General features: G+C 41.4%; 1 protein-coding gene across 1 annotated transcript in view; it reads left to right on the plus strand.

Annotated features, from left to right (window-relative positions):
• LOC128686836 (pseudouridine-5'-phosphate glycosidase) overlaps nt 1-15,493 on the plus strand; it is a 138,643-nt gene that overhangs the window by 106,205 nt on the left and 16,945 nt on the right. The window contains exon 11 of the mRNA XM_070082709.1: nt 15,020-15,083. Coding sequence (XP_069938810.1) covers nt 15,020-15,083 — 64 coding nt within the window. The remainder of the gene's footprint in view (nt 1-15,019; nt 15,084-15,493) is intronic.

Consider the following 15,493-nt stretch of genomic DNA (forward strand, 5'->3'; position numbering starts at 1 on the left):
TTGACAAGGGTGTTAATTACTATGGGTTTTTCAATATTTATAAAAAAAGTAAAAAAAAGTTGGTGTTGGCAAAGGTGGAGTTAAAAAATAAAGTCAAACACAAAAAGGGAAGTTTAAAGTTGCTCTTTTTATGAACTGGCTTTTGGGAGACTGAAAAAAAAAGAGAGTTGGTTGGACCAGGCGGGGGCAACCCCGGGGAAACCCCCCAGGCAGCCCCGGGTGTTGAAGGTTGGTGATGAGTTTGGTGGTTGAAAAGAAAGAAAATTAAAGTGAATTTTGGGGAAAAGTGGGGAATGGGGATAAAAAATTAGGTAAAAATAGGTTGGAATCAGATTGGAGAAGGTATGGGGGGGGAAAATGTATTCAGATATTTTGGAGTAAGTGCACAGTGGTCTGTAAAAAATGAGGAATAGAGATTGGTTAGGAAAAGCGAGTGGTGCTGGGGTCGGGGTTTTTTGGGGGAAGAAAGGGGAAAAAAGTATGGTTATACCATCCCTTTTGGGTGTGGGGGTGGTGAATGTTGAATGAGAAAGGTGGACCCAGGGAGATGTCATGCCTGAGGGAAAAGGGTGAATTTTGGGGAAAATTTTTAGTTTGGGAAATTAGGAGAATTTGGGGGATTATAAAAACTATTATAAAGGGGGTGAGGAGGGGTTCTGGGGTGTTTGGACACTTGGAGGAGGGAAAAAAAATAGAATGACTATAAAAAGGGAAGACTGTAGGGAGGGAAGGCTGCTGGGGCCCCCGGAAGGGGGTGGGAGATTTTTTTTGTGGGGCTTGGACTTCCAGCAAGCATGGTCGTTTTAAAAGGTGTGAATTCCAGCCCTGAAAAACTTCAGACAGTTTAAAACTGGCTCCTCCCAGGAAAATTAGAATGAAAAAAAAATAAACAACAACTAAACACTTTTTTTAATAAAAAATATAAAACCTTTAAATTTAAATTAATCAATTTAAAAAAATAAAATTAAAAAACAAAAATGATAATAATTGCAAATATATATATTGGGTTTTGACACGGTGTTTTAAACGGATTTGTGGGGGGGTTAGGTTTTAAACCCACTTCTTCTTCCCCTTTTTATTTATCATGACAGGAAAGATTTTTACTCCCAATGATGAGGGTTTCACTTTCATACGGTGGGTAATTTTCCCCAAAAAGGGGGAAGTCCGGGGCGTTAGTCCACCCCACGTCCTTTTGGGTTGGGTGACCCTCTTTCGCTGGAAAGATAGAAGGTTCCCCCTGCAAAAAATACTCTAATAAGTACAATGCCTAAAAAATTAAGAAAACAACTAAACTGAAAGGACTAGTTTATTTCAAAGTGAAATTTAACCCAAAAAATTATAAAGGGTAGAAAAAGTACCGGGGGTCGGGGGGTAGTCAGGATTATGTTTTGGGCCGGGCTCCATTTTTGGGGAAAAGGAGGGGAGGATAGGGGAGCTAGATTTACCACCAAAAAGCAACCCCAGTCAAACTTTACCGGGAAGAAAAGGGGAATACGGGGGTTTACCCTACCTTTAAAAAGTACCGGGAATGAAAACTTTTCTATTCCGCTCTATCTATCGACATGGAACTTTGGGTTTTTATTTAAAATTTGAAAAGGCTTACAGTCCCCTGGGAAATTTAAAAAAAGGGAGAAAATTTAACATCCCCTACCAAAAGGGCAGTCCTAATCTTGAATTCAAGATTATGGAAAAAAAATACCCCCCTCCATTTCTCCCCTGATATAAAAATGTGGCCCTTAAAAAAAACCAAGTTTAAATTTTAATTTTTAAAAAAAAAAGGGTTTTTCAACCACATCTATTCCCATCATTGAACTTTTCCCCCACCTCCCCTCCAGACTTTAGTCAAATAAAAAATGGGGAAAAGCTAAATATGGGAAAAAATGGGCAAGAAATCTTCTCGACTGTCAGACAACCCCAAATAATTGGGTGAACCATTTTTACCAATGGAACTTAAAAACCTGGGTGCCAATGTCACCCAAAAGCGCTGTTTTTCCCTAAGTTTTTAGGGATATCAAAGGGTTTTTGGTCCGTTTAAAAAGAATTCTTTCCCCAAAAAAATTTGTTTGGAAATTCCCCAAGGGGAAAAATTCCCTTTTTATGGTGGGTATTCTTTCTGGGAAGGGTTTCCGGAGGAAGCATACAGGAAGGAGTCATCATGATTTTGTAACACACACCTAAGCCAGTATTGGAGTCGTTCTTAAACAAAATGTTTTTAATATCTGGAATCTTAAATAGGTCTTTAAAAAGTAATTTAATTCATTCTTTCCCACATTTAAAATTAAAATGTTCCTTCACAGATTTTTGGAAGTCTGATCCTTTAAAATCATAAGTTGGGGTAAACCTTTTAAATTTAAGAACCAAAAAAAATAACCCTGACTTTTGGTTTTTGGGGAAAATTTTAAAAAACTTTTATCTTACTGGGGAGGCTGCAGAGAAAAAATATCAGTCCCAAAATATTAATCTTTTACCCCAAGGAAACATTTCTTGGGCGTGAGGCCTTGGGTAATCCAAAAAAACTGTTTAATGTTTGGGTATATTCCCTTTGGGTTTTAGTAAATGTTATCAAAAAAAACTGAAAATTTCATTTTCCCCCACGACCTTTCTCATCATTTCCCCGGGTAAAAAATTTCCCAAAAACCGAGGGAAAGTTCTATCTGCATCAGTCCTGGTGTGTAAAAAAGGTGTATTGCAGAAGAAGGATCTAACATTTTGATGATATGCCGTAATATCAATCCTGAAAAAAAGGAAGAGTCATAAAATTTGAGATCGTATCTATTAAGGGCATGGGCTCAGCATCCCCCCGAGTTACAGGGACCCCAAACGTTTTAAATCCGTCATGAGAGTCATTGTTATGCGAATTATCTATCTAAAATTTTTCCCCCATAAGAAATAATGGAAATAAAATTAACCCGGGAAGACACCCAAAGTATAAAAAAAATTTTACCACATAAAAAACATTTTCCTACACAAAAGGAAATAAAGGCAAAAAGAGTGTACATGCAAAGTATATTTTTATGTATATTACTAAATGAAGAATAAATGACATTTTCCCTATTGACTGATGAGACACGTGTCCGGGGGTCCCTTTTTTCCCTCCTAGTACTGTGGTCCTGTTTGGCATTTTCTTCCAGAAAGGCCTCATCACACGGATGTACTACAATTTTAAATCTCTAAACCAACCTTTTGCTGGTTTTTTAAATTCACCAATAGAGCACTATTTCCCGGCTTTTTTCCCTGTTCATCTGGGGTTAGGACGGGTGGGTTGCATCCTGGGAACAAGTTTAAGGCCCCCAAGGGAAATGTTAGAGCCCTCATGAGCACTGACTTTTTTTACCTGGGGTTTAACCTCCGGTTAATTGTTTCGGGAATTGTTTCACTTGCCACACCAACAACACTCTCTCCCATCTTCATAATCGGGCTGATGGTGGTGAGAAAACAACAGCTGGGGCAGTTTTAAGGGGCCAGGGGCGAAGGGCAGCAGAGCGTGGTGAGAGCGTGTGGTGGAAAAATGATTGGGTACGATAGTATTTATCCTTTACCACGGGGTGGACAGAAGTTTTCTTTCCCCATGGTGGCTTAAGAGTTACAAGCACTATAAAAAAGGAATACAAATACAAATGTATCGAATGTATGAGCAACCACCCCCCTGGCTTGTAAACAATGGGAAGGCAGGGGCAGGCGGGGCGGACAGGTTGGGAATTGCAGTCACAGAACGCGATGGGCAACAGCAGCGACGGGGGCAGCACGTGATGGTCCAGCAACAGCGACTCCAGCAGCACGATGCCAGCAACACGACTGGTCCAGCAACACCCGACTGGTCCAGCAACACCCGACGGTTCGAACACCCGACTCCCCAGCAAAGCGACGATTCAGCAACAGCTGACTGATCCACAACAGCGACGGCCCAGCAACAGCGATGATCCACAAACGACGATCCAGCAACAGCGTGACCCAGCAACAGCTGACTGTTTCAGAAAACAGCGGCTGATCCAGCAACACCCATTCTTAAATCCCCAAACCAAACCCTTTTGCGGGTTTTAAATTCCCCAAATTTGAACTAGTTCCAGGCTTTTTTCCTTTCACCTGGGTGTTAGTCGACTGGGTGGTTCCCTGGGAGACAAGATTGGGAACCCCCAATGGAAATAAGTTGACAGTCTTCGATGACATTTTTGGGGGTTATCCGGGGGCAACCCCTCCGTTAAATTTTTTTTCGGATTCTCAATGCCCACCAACAAGGGGCTAAGAGGAAGCGTGACAGAAAAAGGGAGGTACTACAGAGCAGCAGCAGCGGCGGTGGTAAGCAGCGGGCTGACAGGGCAGCCCCGCCCACAGCGACATCCCAAAAGGGCGGCAAGCGGCAGCCGAAGCAGCAGCAGCACGCAGACAATGCCACGCAGCAGCAGAGGGGGGCTCGCCCCAGACGTCACGCGAGCGAAGGGGCGTGAGACAAGCCAGCTAAGCGCGCAACAAACGCAGCAGCGGCTCCAGCAGCAGCAGCGCGATAAAGGGAGCAGCAGCAGCAGCAATCCCAGGAGCGAGGGATACAACAGCAGCGACAGGTACGGGGCAGCGCAGCGACAGCAGCAAAGCGGCGACCCGGGACGGCTAAGAGAGCAGGATGTAAAAGCAGATTCCCGCGGCAGAGGCGGTATCAAAACAGAGCGAGAGGGTGGTAAGCGCAGCAGCAGCTGCGGGGGAAAAAGGGGCCCGCAGCGACAGTGCACAGCAGCAGCAGCAGCACAGCAGGACCATGGTACCACAGTATTTCTAAATTTCACCCTTTCCCGGGGTTGGCACTAGGTTTTTTGGGCCCATGGTCACTTTTTTTGCAGAAAAAATCCCCAAAAAACACTGTAAAAATTGAAATGTTCATTGTATGTTGAGACCGCGAGGCTGGTTTTAAACAATCCACCCAAATTTTAGGGGGCCGGCCTCACAAAAACGTGTTCGGGCGAACAGCATTGGCGGGTTTTTAGGGGGGCGAGGAAAATTTGGATAAAAAGTACGGGTTCCTTCGTTTTTGCCAACGGGATGGGGGATTATAAATTTAAAGGGCTGTAAGCAAAGAAGCAATGAATTATCCTCTCTAACATGACTACTGGAACAAGAAGACTCCTCTGACTTTTGGAATCAAAATAGGTTTTGTACTGGTCCATTGACAAACTTAAGTTTTTCGAAACTATGTCAGAGGTCTCCTCAGGTTTGGATCTAAGGTCAAGGAGAAACTGGTAAGAAGACTGAACCTCAGCATTTACCTCCTCATTAGTCCATAAGTCATGAAGGATGGACAGTGGACCTCTGGCCTGTCTACCATAGAGAAGTTCAAAAGGTGAAAACCCCCAAAGAGTCACTGGGAACTTCCCTCATGGCAAACAAAGCACAGGGTAGGTAACGATGCAACTCCTTAGGTTTAAGGGAGCAAAGTTTCCTTAAAATGGACTTGAGAATCGAATGCTGGCGCTCAATCCTCCCATTACAGCTGGGATGATAGGGTGTGGTGAAGAGAGGCTTCACTCCCAGAAGTTGGTATAGATGTTGCATTAAGTCAGATGTGAATTGTGTCCCACGGTCAGGCAAAATTTCTCTAGGGATGCCCACTCTGGAGAAGATGGACAAAAGGGCTTCAGCCACCTCTGTAGTGGTTATGGTCTTTAAGGGTATGGCTTCAGGGAAACTCGAAGCATAATCAACTAATGTTAATATATATCTATGTCCCCCAGATGAAAGTGGAGATAAAGGACCAATGATGTCAATAGCTACTCTTTCAAAAGGTACCATAAAGACTGGCATTTTGACCATAGGTACTCGCCTGGTACCTCGGGAGGATGACAGTTGGCAAACTTTACACGATCTACAATAGGTAGTGATATCTGAGGACATTTTTGGCCAAAAATAGGTTTCCCTAATTTTATTTAAGGTTTTACGATGCGAGAAATGTCCGGCCACTGGCAGGTCATGAGCCATTTTAAGAACAGTCTCTCTGCATTGACTTGGAACAACTAAGATGGAATAGTCTGTCTTGTCTGAATTTAATTTGAATACTGACTTGTACAAGATACCTTTTATATATTCAAATTTATATGAAAAGTTTTTCCTTTGGATAACTTGATTTTGTTTAGCGGCATTATGGCAGTTCTGAAGAGAAGGGCAATTACGTTGTAAATTGACAAAGGAATCCTTCGATATATCTAAAGGCTTAAAGTCAGGGAAAATCAAAGGATGGATAGTAGAAGAAGCCTGGGCTTTGGTCTGAGCCCTAGTCAAGACATTTATGGTATCGGAGGTGATATCTTCACTTTCATCTAACAAGTGAACCGGTGATCCTACTACCTCGCTTTCGAGAGTATCATCACTGGTTTTTAATCCCACATGAATCTCACGAGACATTGTCTCATCTGAACTTTCGAGGGACTTCTCTGACTCTACAGAAAGAGGATCTGAAACACCTATGTCCATCTTTGGTGATGAAAGGTCAACCTCAGAAGGAAGAATGGCACCTTTTACATTACCTATTAGTACGGAGCAAGAAGTGATGGGAGCTAGTACGGCTTCAGACCAACCTGTGAACTATTTAGACCTAACGTAACAACGGATGGTAGGAAAAGTGTCCGTACGGCCCAAGTAGTCTGAAAGTATAGCAGAGGAATGAGTTTCTTTAAGGTTAGGGAACAGCTTATCAGAAATGACTATACATGTGCATCCAGTGTCTCGTAAAATGGTAGATACATTAAGTCCATTAACTGTTCCTGAACAGAAGGGTGCTTGGTCATTACAGTCTTTAAAACATCTTCCAACTTTTTGGACCTTCTTAGAAGGACAATCTGGACGTTTATGTTCCTTAACACCACACAAATGACAAACAGGAATAAAAGAAGTCATTTTACTTTCCACTAGAGGCTTTGATTTCTTAAGGTCTGATGAACCCTTGCCCTTAGGGTTCGATCCCTTTAGGTCTTTATAGGAATTGTGAGCCTCAGCATACAGGTCAGCAGCCTCAGCAACTTCCTCAGCTTTAATCAGGTTACGTTCTCTGATGAATGTTCGTATCTGATGGGGAAGAGCTGTCAGGAACTGGTCAGCAACCATGAAGTCTCTAAGAGATTCATAACTGCGATCAATTCCTGAACTCTCTATCCAAAAGTCGAACAAACGAAAGAGTGTTACCTGTAACTGCTGAAAGTTCTGGCCAGGCTGTAAGGTGGCATACCTGAAATCTTTCCTGTAAGAATTAGTGGTTTTTTGATACGCTTTAAGGATTGCCTTCTTCAGTAGGTTATAATTACATATGATATCCTGCGACAAAGTTGCATAGATATTCAAGGCTGTACCAGAAAATAACATTCCTAACCTGGTAGCCCAGGTGTCAGCAGGCCATTCACAGAGGGTAGCGGTATTTTCAAACCTGATAATGTATGAAGTTATGTCTTCCCCCTCTGTGAAGGGAGGTAAATTAGGTGTTGGAATATGTGCACTGACTGCACGTTGTTCCATTACTCCTTCCTCTAATTGTTGTTGTGTAAAAGTTAACTTTTTTTTCTCTAATTCAAGGCGAGATTTTTCGAGCTCGCAATCATTTTCTCTCTCTATTAACCCTTTGACTGTCGCAAAATTTAAAAAAAAAAAAAAATTATTTTTTCTTATGAAATGATAGAGAATCTTTTCCCGATTGTAATGACACCAAAAAAACGAAATTTGATGGAAAACTGACGGAATTATGCTCTCGCGAAGTTAGTGACCTCGGCGCTGTTTACAAATCGGCGATTTCGCCCACTTTGAGCCCTATTTTCGGCTAATTGCATTGTTCCAGTCGCCCAAACTCATAGCTATTTCTTTAGAACTTCATTTTTTCTATCGATTGAGTACAAGAAACTGCCCATTTACTGATTTCAACTACCTAATAATGTGGTCAGAAATTTGCAATTTGGCCAATTTCACGAAAACTAAAAAATATGACAATTTCAAAATAAGGTTCAGAATGAACAATGCAGACATTCCAGGCTCTAAAATAACGTTTTCTCTGTTCATCAGTCACGTCTCCAGGCCCCTCTGATATTACTCTTGCTTTCTATTTTGAATTTTTATTCAAACAAAAAATATTAGACTTACTATTATGCAGACTACTGCAATGCTGTAATAACTGTATAAATAACATCAACCCATTCATGACTGCATATTAGAATGGCTAGTTGGACATTTATTGGACAATGGCATCATTTGTTTACTTTTGAACATTGGCAAAAATCAAACATTTCCCCTACTTTGAGCTCCATTTCTAGGTTCTTTTTATAGTAAAATCAATCAAAAACACCTCTATTTCTGTAATATGTTTTCCATTCTATCAAATGAGACCAAGAAAACGAGAATACAACCATAAATATTATACGAAAATAGACCACAAAGTCGGCATTTTAATTAAAAAAACGGTCGGAGTTTTTTTTTTCTCATTATGCACTGCGTGCTCCAGGATTTTTTTTATATGGTGCACACTGACCACACAGACCCATTCTCTCACATGTGGGCCTACCAGCTTTCTCCTGCTTGATTTGAAGCCGCTAGAATTTATGAGTATATATACGTCAAACACGGCACCTCGTAAAACGTATATATACGACCGCGACAGTCAAAGGGTTAACTCATGTTCTCTAGCTTTTTCCTCAACTTCTCTATCCTTTGCTCTTTCCTCAAGTTCTCTTAATTTAACCCGTTCCTCATGTATCTTAGCTTGTTCCTCACGTATTTTAGCTTGTTCCTCACGTTCCCTATCCTTTGCTCTTTCCTCAAGTTCTCTTAATTTAACTTGTTCTTCACGTACTCTAGCTCTCTCCTCACGATCAAGTTTATCATGCTCCTTTTTGTCTTCTCTCTCTCTTTCTAACTGTCTTTCTTGGATTTCTCTCTCAATTCTCTCTCTCTCCTTTTTCTCTTCTCTTTCGATTCTCTCTCTCTCCTTTTCTTCTTCTCTTTCTCTTTCTGTCTTTCTTCTCTCTCAATTCTGTCTCTTTCAAGTCTTTCCTGGTTCTTAGCACTAATGAAAGATTCTAAATTTTTCCCTGTTATTCCTAACTTACTTCCAGCGTTCATCCAAAACTGGTATTCCTCCATGCTTGCAAGAATAACTTAAACTATCAGGGGAAATGAAACTGGTATTAAAGAAAACGGAGGGTTCAATTCCTGCTCCGCTCAAACTGTAAATAAACCAGAGGGCTCGATCCCTGCTTCAATTAAACAATATGTATTAATTAAAACGAAGGGTTCTATGCCGGCTCCGAGCAAGCAGTAAGTAGAATGGGGTCACTTGACCATCCAATCTTCTCACCAACAAATCAAGAGTGTCCTATGACAGTTTCCTTGATATAATAAAGAGCTCAATGAAACAAATTGTCACTGGAAAATCTCGGGTCCCTAGAGTCTAATCCTCCAAAGTGTTTCAAGCTCACACAAAAAGGTGGCAGAATTAAATATTATATCCTGCCTGACTTGGTGGTAACCGTCTGTGGTATGCGGCATTGGTGTTCCAATGGTAGATTCGAGATGGAGTTGAATCTTGATTCAGTAGAGTGTATCCTGGCAAGGTTGCCACTTGTGAAGGCTTACTCAGCCCTGTAACAACTTCAGACAGTATTACCAAGGCTGGCTCCTCCTCAGGAAAATTAGTGAATAGAAAAAGAAATAATAACAGACAAACATAAACACTTTATTATATAGAAAATATAAAACACTTAAATATGAAATATTAATCCTACATTAAAGAAAATGAAAACTGAAAAATATAAATGATAACTGAATTCAACGCTAATATATATAGGGGTGTCTGGTGTTGGTGACACTTAGTGTTGTTGAAATCGTAGCAGTTGCTGATGATGGGGGGGGGTCGCAGGTGTTGGTTACAACCCACCGGTTCGTTCTTCACAGTATAGCCTTGAGTATTCTATCCCGATGACAGGAAAGCAGGTTCTTTACCGCTGCAATGATGAGGGGTTACGTCCTGCAATTTCATACAGGTGCACAGGTAATTAAATCCAAAAAGGGGAAGTCTCAGGACGTTAGTCCATCTCCATCAGTTCTGCTCGTTGATTGGCAGGTGACCCTCTCTGTCATCCAAGCTGGATGACAGAGAGACAGATGACAGAAAACCCACTGCTTAAGAAATCACTCTCCATGATAAGTACAATACCTAAAAGATGTGGTGATTATTACAACAGTCAACCTAGGGCAAGACTGAAAGGACTAAGTTTATTATTGGTCAAAAGTGAAGCTTTCAACAAATAAATCCACTAGAATACAAGGCAGGCATGTACTTACAGTAGTGCTGGGAGCTGTGAGTCTAGTGATTACTGTTGGGACCGGAGCCCCACAGGTCACCTTTCGGGGGGGGGGGGGAAGAAGGAGGGGAAGGGATAGCGTGAGCTAGACTGACCCTACCTTAACAAGCAGCCGGCAGTCAAACTATCACTTTCGGGGAGGGGAAAAAAGGCAGGAATAGCGGGAGCTTGACTTACCCTACCTTAACAATTAGCCGGCAATGAAACTATTGTTACTATATACTCCCTCTCTACTCCTATCTATTGAACTTTTTCCTCACAGTTGGGAGTGAATAGAAATGAATGGATTTTGGGACCTGGCGAGCTGTTGGAATGTGAGCAGGATAATATTTTGTTAAGGAAATCAGGGAAGCTGGTTAGTAGGACATGAATCCTGGAGATGGGGTTTGGGATATTCAATTAAATTCAAGTTTATTCTCTATAATGGTTACAATGTGGGGTTTTCAGGTTTTGGGTATTTTGTGGTTTACATGTTATAAAATACTAATTACAGAGTGGGGCCACTAGGATACCTAGCATGGCTAGGCACTTCGAGCAGACTTAGATTAATTCTTAACATTAAATCCTTACAGATTATGGTATTAAGGCTAAGTGACTACATCATAATTTGTGAGTTTAGCAATGTGAATGCTTTTGTTTTGGCACAATACAAGGTGTCTATATTTGAGTATCATAGGGAAACTTATGACTAGTTAGGATTTATTATTTTAAGATTAAGATTAGTATTTCTGGGTTTATAGTCAGTGGGTGAGTGAGTGTAATTTTGAACCACCAGGTGGTTATCATGTAGTTAGTTGTCGGGGTGGATCAGGGAGATAAGATGTTTTCTAACTGTAGTTTTGAAAGTGATGAATGTGTCTGCAGTTCTGGAGTTTTCATGTAGGGTGTTCCAGATTTTAGGTCCTTTGAAATACATTGAATTTTTGTAAAGGTTTAGTCGAACACGGGGAATGTCATAGAGATGTTTGTGTCTGGTGTTATGCCTGTGGATCCTGTCACAACTATCAAGAAAGCATTTTAGGTCAAGGTTAATATTGGAATTTAAGGTCCTGTAGATATAGATTGCACAGTAGTAAGTGTGGATGTTCTGAACAGGGAGTAAGTTTAGATCTATGAAGAGTGGGGAGGTGTGTGGGCTGTTTGGAGTCTACCTGGAGGGTATTCTGGGGATCAACGCTCCTGCGGCCCTGTCCATGACCAGAAACTGTCGTATCTGAGCACCTCTGCAAAACCAGTATTCTACTCAAGATTGATGGACTGAACACATCGACTCAAGGTTGAGGGACTGATTACCTCATTCTCCTCCTGTTCTTCAAGTTTCTCCTATGTATGGACTGATGAAGCCACTGTGTGGCGAAGCGTTTCCTCAATAAAGATACCCAAGAGTTGCACATGTGTCTAATTTATCAACATGTCGGTTCTCTGAACCATTCATCTACAAACCTGTCAGACACTGCAACTTCTTGGGATCTTAATACTTAGGAATTCTTCGCTTGCCTAATTCTTGGGCACAACCTACTTCCACATTGAACAAATGTGACACTACCTATGACTGCTACACCTCTCCTGCCATACGGTTTATAAGCTGCTTCTCCGCTCATCTGCCGTATTCTACTCAAGATTGATGGACTGAACACATCGACTCAAGGTTGAGGGACTGATTACCTCATTCTCCTCCTGTTCTTCAAGTTTCTCCTATGTATGGACTGATGAAGCCACTGTGTGGCGAAACGTTTCCTCAATAAAGATACCCAAGAGTTGCACATGTGTCTAATTTATCAACATGTCGGTTCTCTGAACCATTCATCTACACACCTGTCAGACACTGCAACTTCTTGGGATCTTAATACTTAGGAATTCTTCGCTTGCCTAATTCTTGGGCACAACCTACTTCCACATTGAACAAATGTGACACTACCTATGACTGCTACACCTCTCCTGCCATACGGTTTATAAGCTGCTTCTCCGCTCATCTGCCGTATTCTACTCAAGATTGATGGACTGAACACATCGACTCAAGGTTGAGGGACTGATTACCTCATTCTCCTCCTGTTCTTCAAGTTTCTCCTATGTATGGACTGATGAAGCCACTGTGTGGCAAAACGTTTCCTCAATAAAGATACCCAAGAGTTGGTAGGTAAGACACAAAGGCAACAGTTAGGCAACTTTATTCCGAAACGTTTCGCCTACACAGTAGGCTTCTTCAGTCGAATACAGAAAGTAGGCAGGAACAGTCCATCACCCTTGAAGTCGTAGAATTTGAGGTTGTCAGTCCCTCAGCCTGGAGAGTTCAGTTCCATAGTCAGGAACTATCTGAAGATCAAGCGACAGTGCGGAGACTTAAATACTGTCGGAAGGAGAGGTGCATAGTAGTTGTAGTAGTAGTGAGAATGTAGCCACTGATAGGTCAGGTCCCTCTCAGATCCAACAGTTCTCACTTGAAAGGGTTGTCCAAGGTGTTTTCTGTACCAAGAGGCCATGTGTTGCAGTGTCTGACAAGATGAGCATCAAAATGGTATAAAATATCGACAGGTTGGTAGGTAAGACACAAAGGCAACAGTTAGGCAACTTTATTCCGAAACGTTTCGCCTACACAGTAGGCTTCTTCAGTCGAATACAGAAAGTAGGCAGGAACAGTAGAGATGTGAAGACGATGTAATCAGTCCATCACCCTTGAAGTCGTAGAATTTGAGGTTGTCAGTCCCTCAGCCTGGAGAGTTCAGTTCCATAGTCAGGTAATGCCAGTAAATGCTGCTTATTCTAATTCTGATAGCTCGAGGAGAGTGACCCCCAATTTCCAGCTAGAGACTGGTGCTGACCCCATGCAACTCAAACTAGGTGAATATTACTTGCGGCTGCCAGTGGAGTAATGTTGTCGTCCTCCTGGGTCCCAGTATGAAAATGCTTGATGCTTCTCGGTAATTTTTCCACTAACTTCCTGTAGGCACTGTGGTCTCTAGCTCATCTAATTTTTTCACTCACTCACTGTATTTACTGACACATCTATACATATCTCTTATCTCCCTGGTCTTGAGTCGCACTTATTCTTCAAAATACCCCACTGTGTTATTATGGCAACACTATTTAGGCCTGACACAACCGTTTACCCTTCCAACGGCCCCCACTAAACACTTAGTCACTATTTCCTTTGTTTTCTTTTCTGTGATCACTTATATTTCCTTTTTTTCGGGGCTTAAGTGATTATATGCACTCTTATGCATGCACACACCTATATCCCACACTCTGTTCCTTATGGCACAGTCAGAAATTACCACCAAAACACGAGCTCAAACCGCGTGACTCCTCCACGAGTGTGTGCGTGTGTGTGTGTCTGTCTTTCTGTGTGTCTCTGTCTTTCCTTCTTCCTGTGTGTGTGTGTCTTTCTGTCTGCCTGAATGTGTCTGTCTTTCTGTTTGCTTGTCTCTCTTGTCTCAGTGGTTGCTCGTGAACCAACTGGTATTACACGTGATAACATCTGATTCCTGAACAGGTGAAAATGTGTATTACTTGCCAGGTGCCAGCCATGCTCATTTTGCATTATATCTACAAGCACAGTATAACACTGTGTCTGGATTTTTTGGGTTATCCTAGGTAATTTACACTATGTATAATTGTATTTACATATTTTGGTAGAATTACAGACAATATGTAAGGTAAAAGGATACAAGTGCAACTAATGTGACATTTTATTGTGTCAGCGTTTTGCTCTCCAGGAGCTAATGGCTTGACAAAGCTCCTGGAGAGTGAAACGTTGCCACAATAAAATGTCACATTAATTGCACTTGTATCCTTTTACTTTACAAATTGTATTTACGTATGCATACCTTTAAGATAGAGACAGATAGACAGAGACAGAGAAAGATATAAACAGAGACAGAGATAGACAGAAAGAGTTAGAGACAGAGGTAGGTACAGACAGATGAAGATAGAGACAGCCAATCAGCCAGCCAGTCGCTAGCCAGCCAGCCGCTGGCCAGCCAGCCACTGGCCAGCCACCAGGCCAGCCAGCTGGTCAGCCAGCCAGCAGGCCAGCCAGCCTGTTGAACACGTATGACACATTCCAGAATTGTTTCTTTTTACTTAGATGACACTACCAGTGGTACCAAAATTGAAAGGGTGTTGCACAAATGTTGCATATGGGTTATTATCGAGTTTTTTTTTTATATTTCTGTGACCACTTGTGGCTACATCCACCTCAAAGCCACTAAAATCGGAGTCAGCATCATTTTCCTCTTAAAAGGGGAATGTTAATATGACATGACATCTGTGAATCCTTGGTGTTTGCTGTACTGTTTGCTCTAGCTGGCACTTAATTGAAGTGGTGCTCCCACAAGGTACTAAGTGGTCCCAAATTTTTTTAATACTTGGCACACTGAGTGTTAAAACCCATTCTATGCTGACCAGGCATCTCAGGCCAATCGTGCCAAATTTGGAGGCAGGAAAAATAAAACGTAGATTTACATTTGGAGCACTAGCGGTAAGAATATAGATCTACGTTTGGACAGTTAACGGGTTAAATATAACAGGAATAGAATGTTTGAAATGGTATACAAGGCATTCAAAGAGGTATGTTTCCTTGTAACAGTGAAAGCAGCTCGCTATCCCCAGGTTAAGAACCACTGCCTTAAAGGAACTAAAGCACTCTTGAACCTGGCTCTTATAATCGTTTTTATTAATTTTAGATTATTCTCTTTCAGTTGTGCTTTCCCTGGATATTGTCCTACTAAGAAAAATGAGGCTTCAGAAGTTCAAGAAAAACCTGTACGTCATTAGGGTGATGCTTGATGATCCTTTCATTATCTTTTAAAAATTCTTTAACATTTATTCTGATTTGTGTTTTTTTTTTTTTGGGGGGGGGAGGGTTCAACTTTCATTTCTTTAAACTTTTATGTTATGAAAAATATATCATGTTCATAAAATATGTAATAAAGCTTGTGATTTATTTTATGTACAGAATATATTCTAGTTTATTGCCTTAATATATTTATTGCAGTCATAGTTTTGTAAATTTCTTATTTCCTTCTTCAGATTGAATTTAAATAACCCCGACCATCCCTCCTTCCATTTACTCTCATTAGTGGGGAAAGTTTGCTCCTTTTCTGAAATTCAACTTGTAGATAAATAGTAAAGGGACTATTGTTAGCCCTGTTCTAATATAGCTTCCACTGGTA

Source organism: Cherax quadricarinatus, chromosome 7 (assembly GCF_038502225.1).
Source record: "Cherax quadricarinatus isolate ZL_2023a chromosome 7, ASM3850222v1, whole genome shotgun sequence".
Taxonomy (NCBI): Eukaryota; Metazoa; Arthropoda; class Malacostraca; order Decapoda; family Parastacidae; genus Cherax; species Cherax quadricarinatus.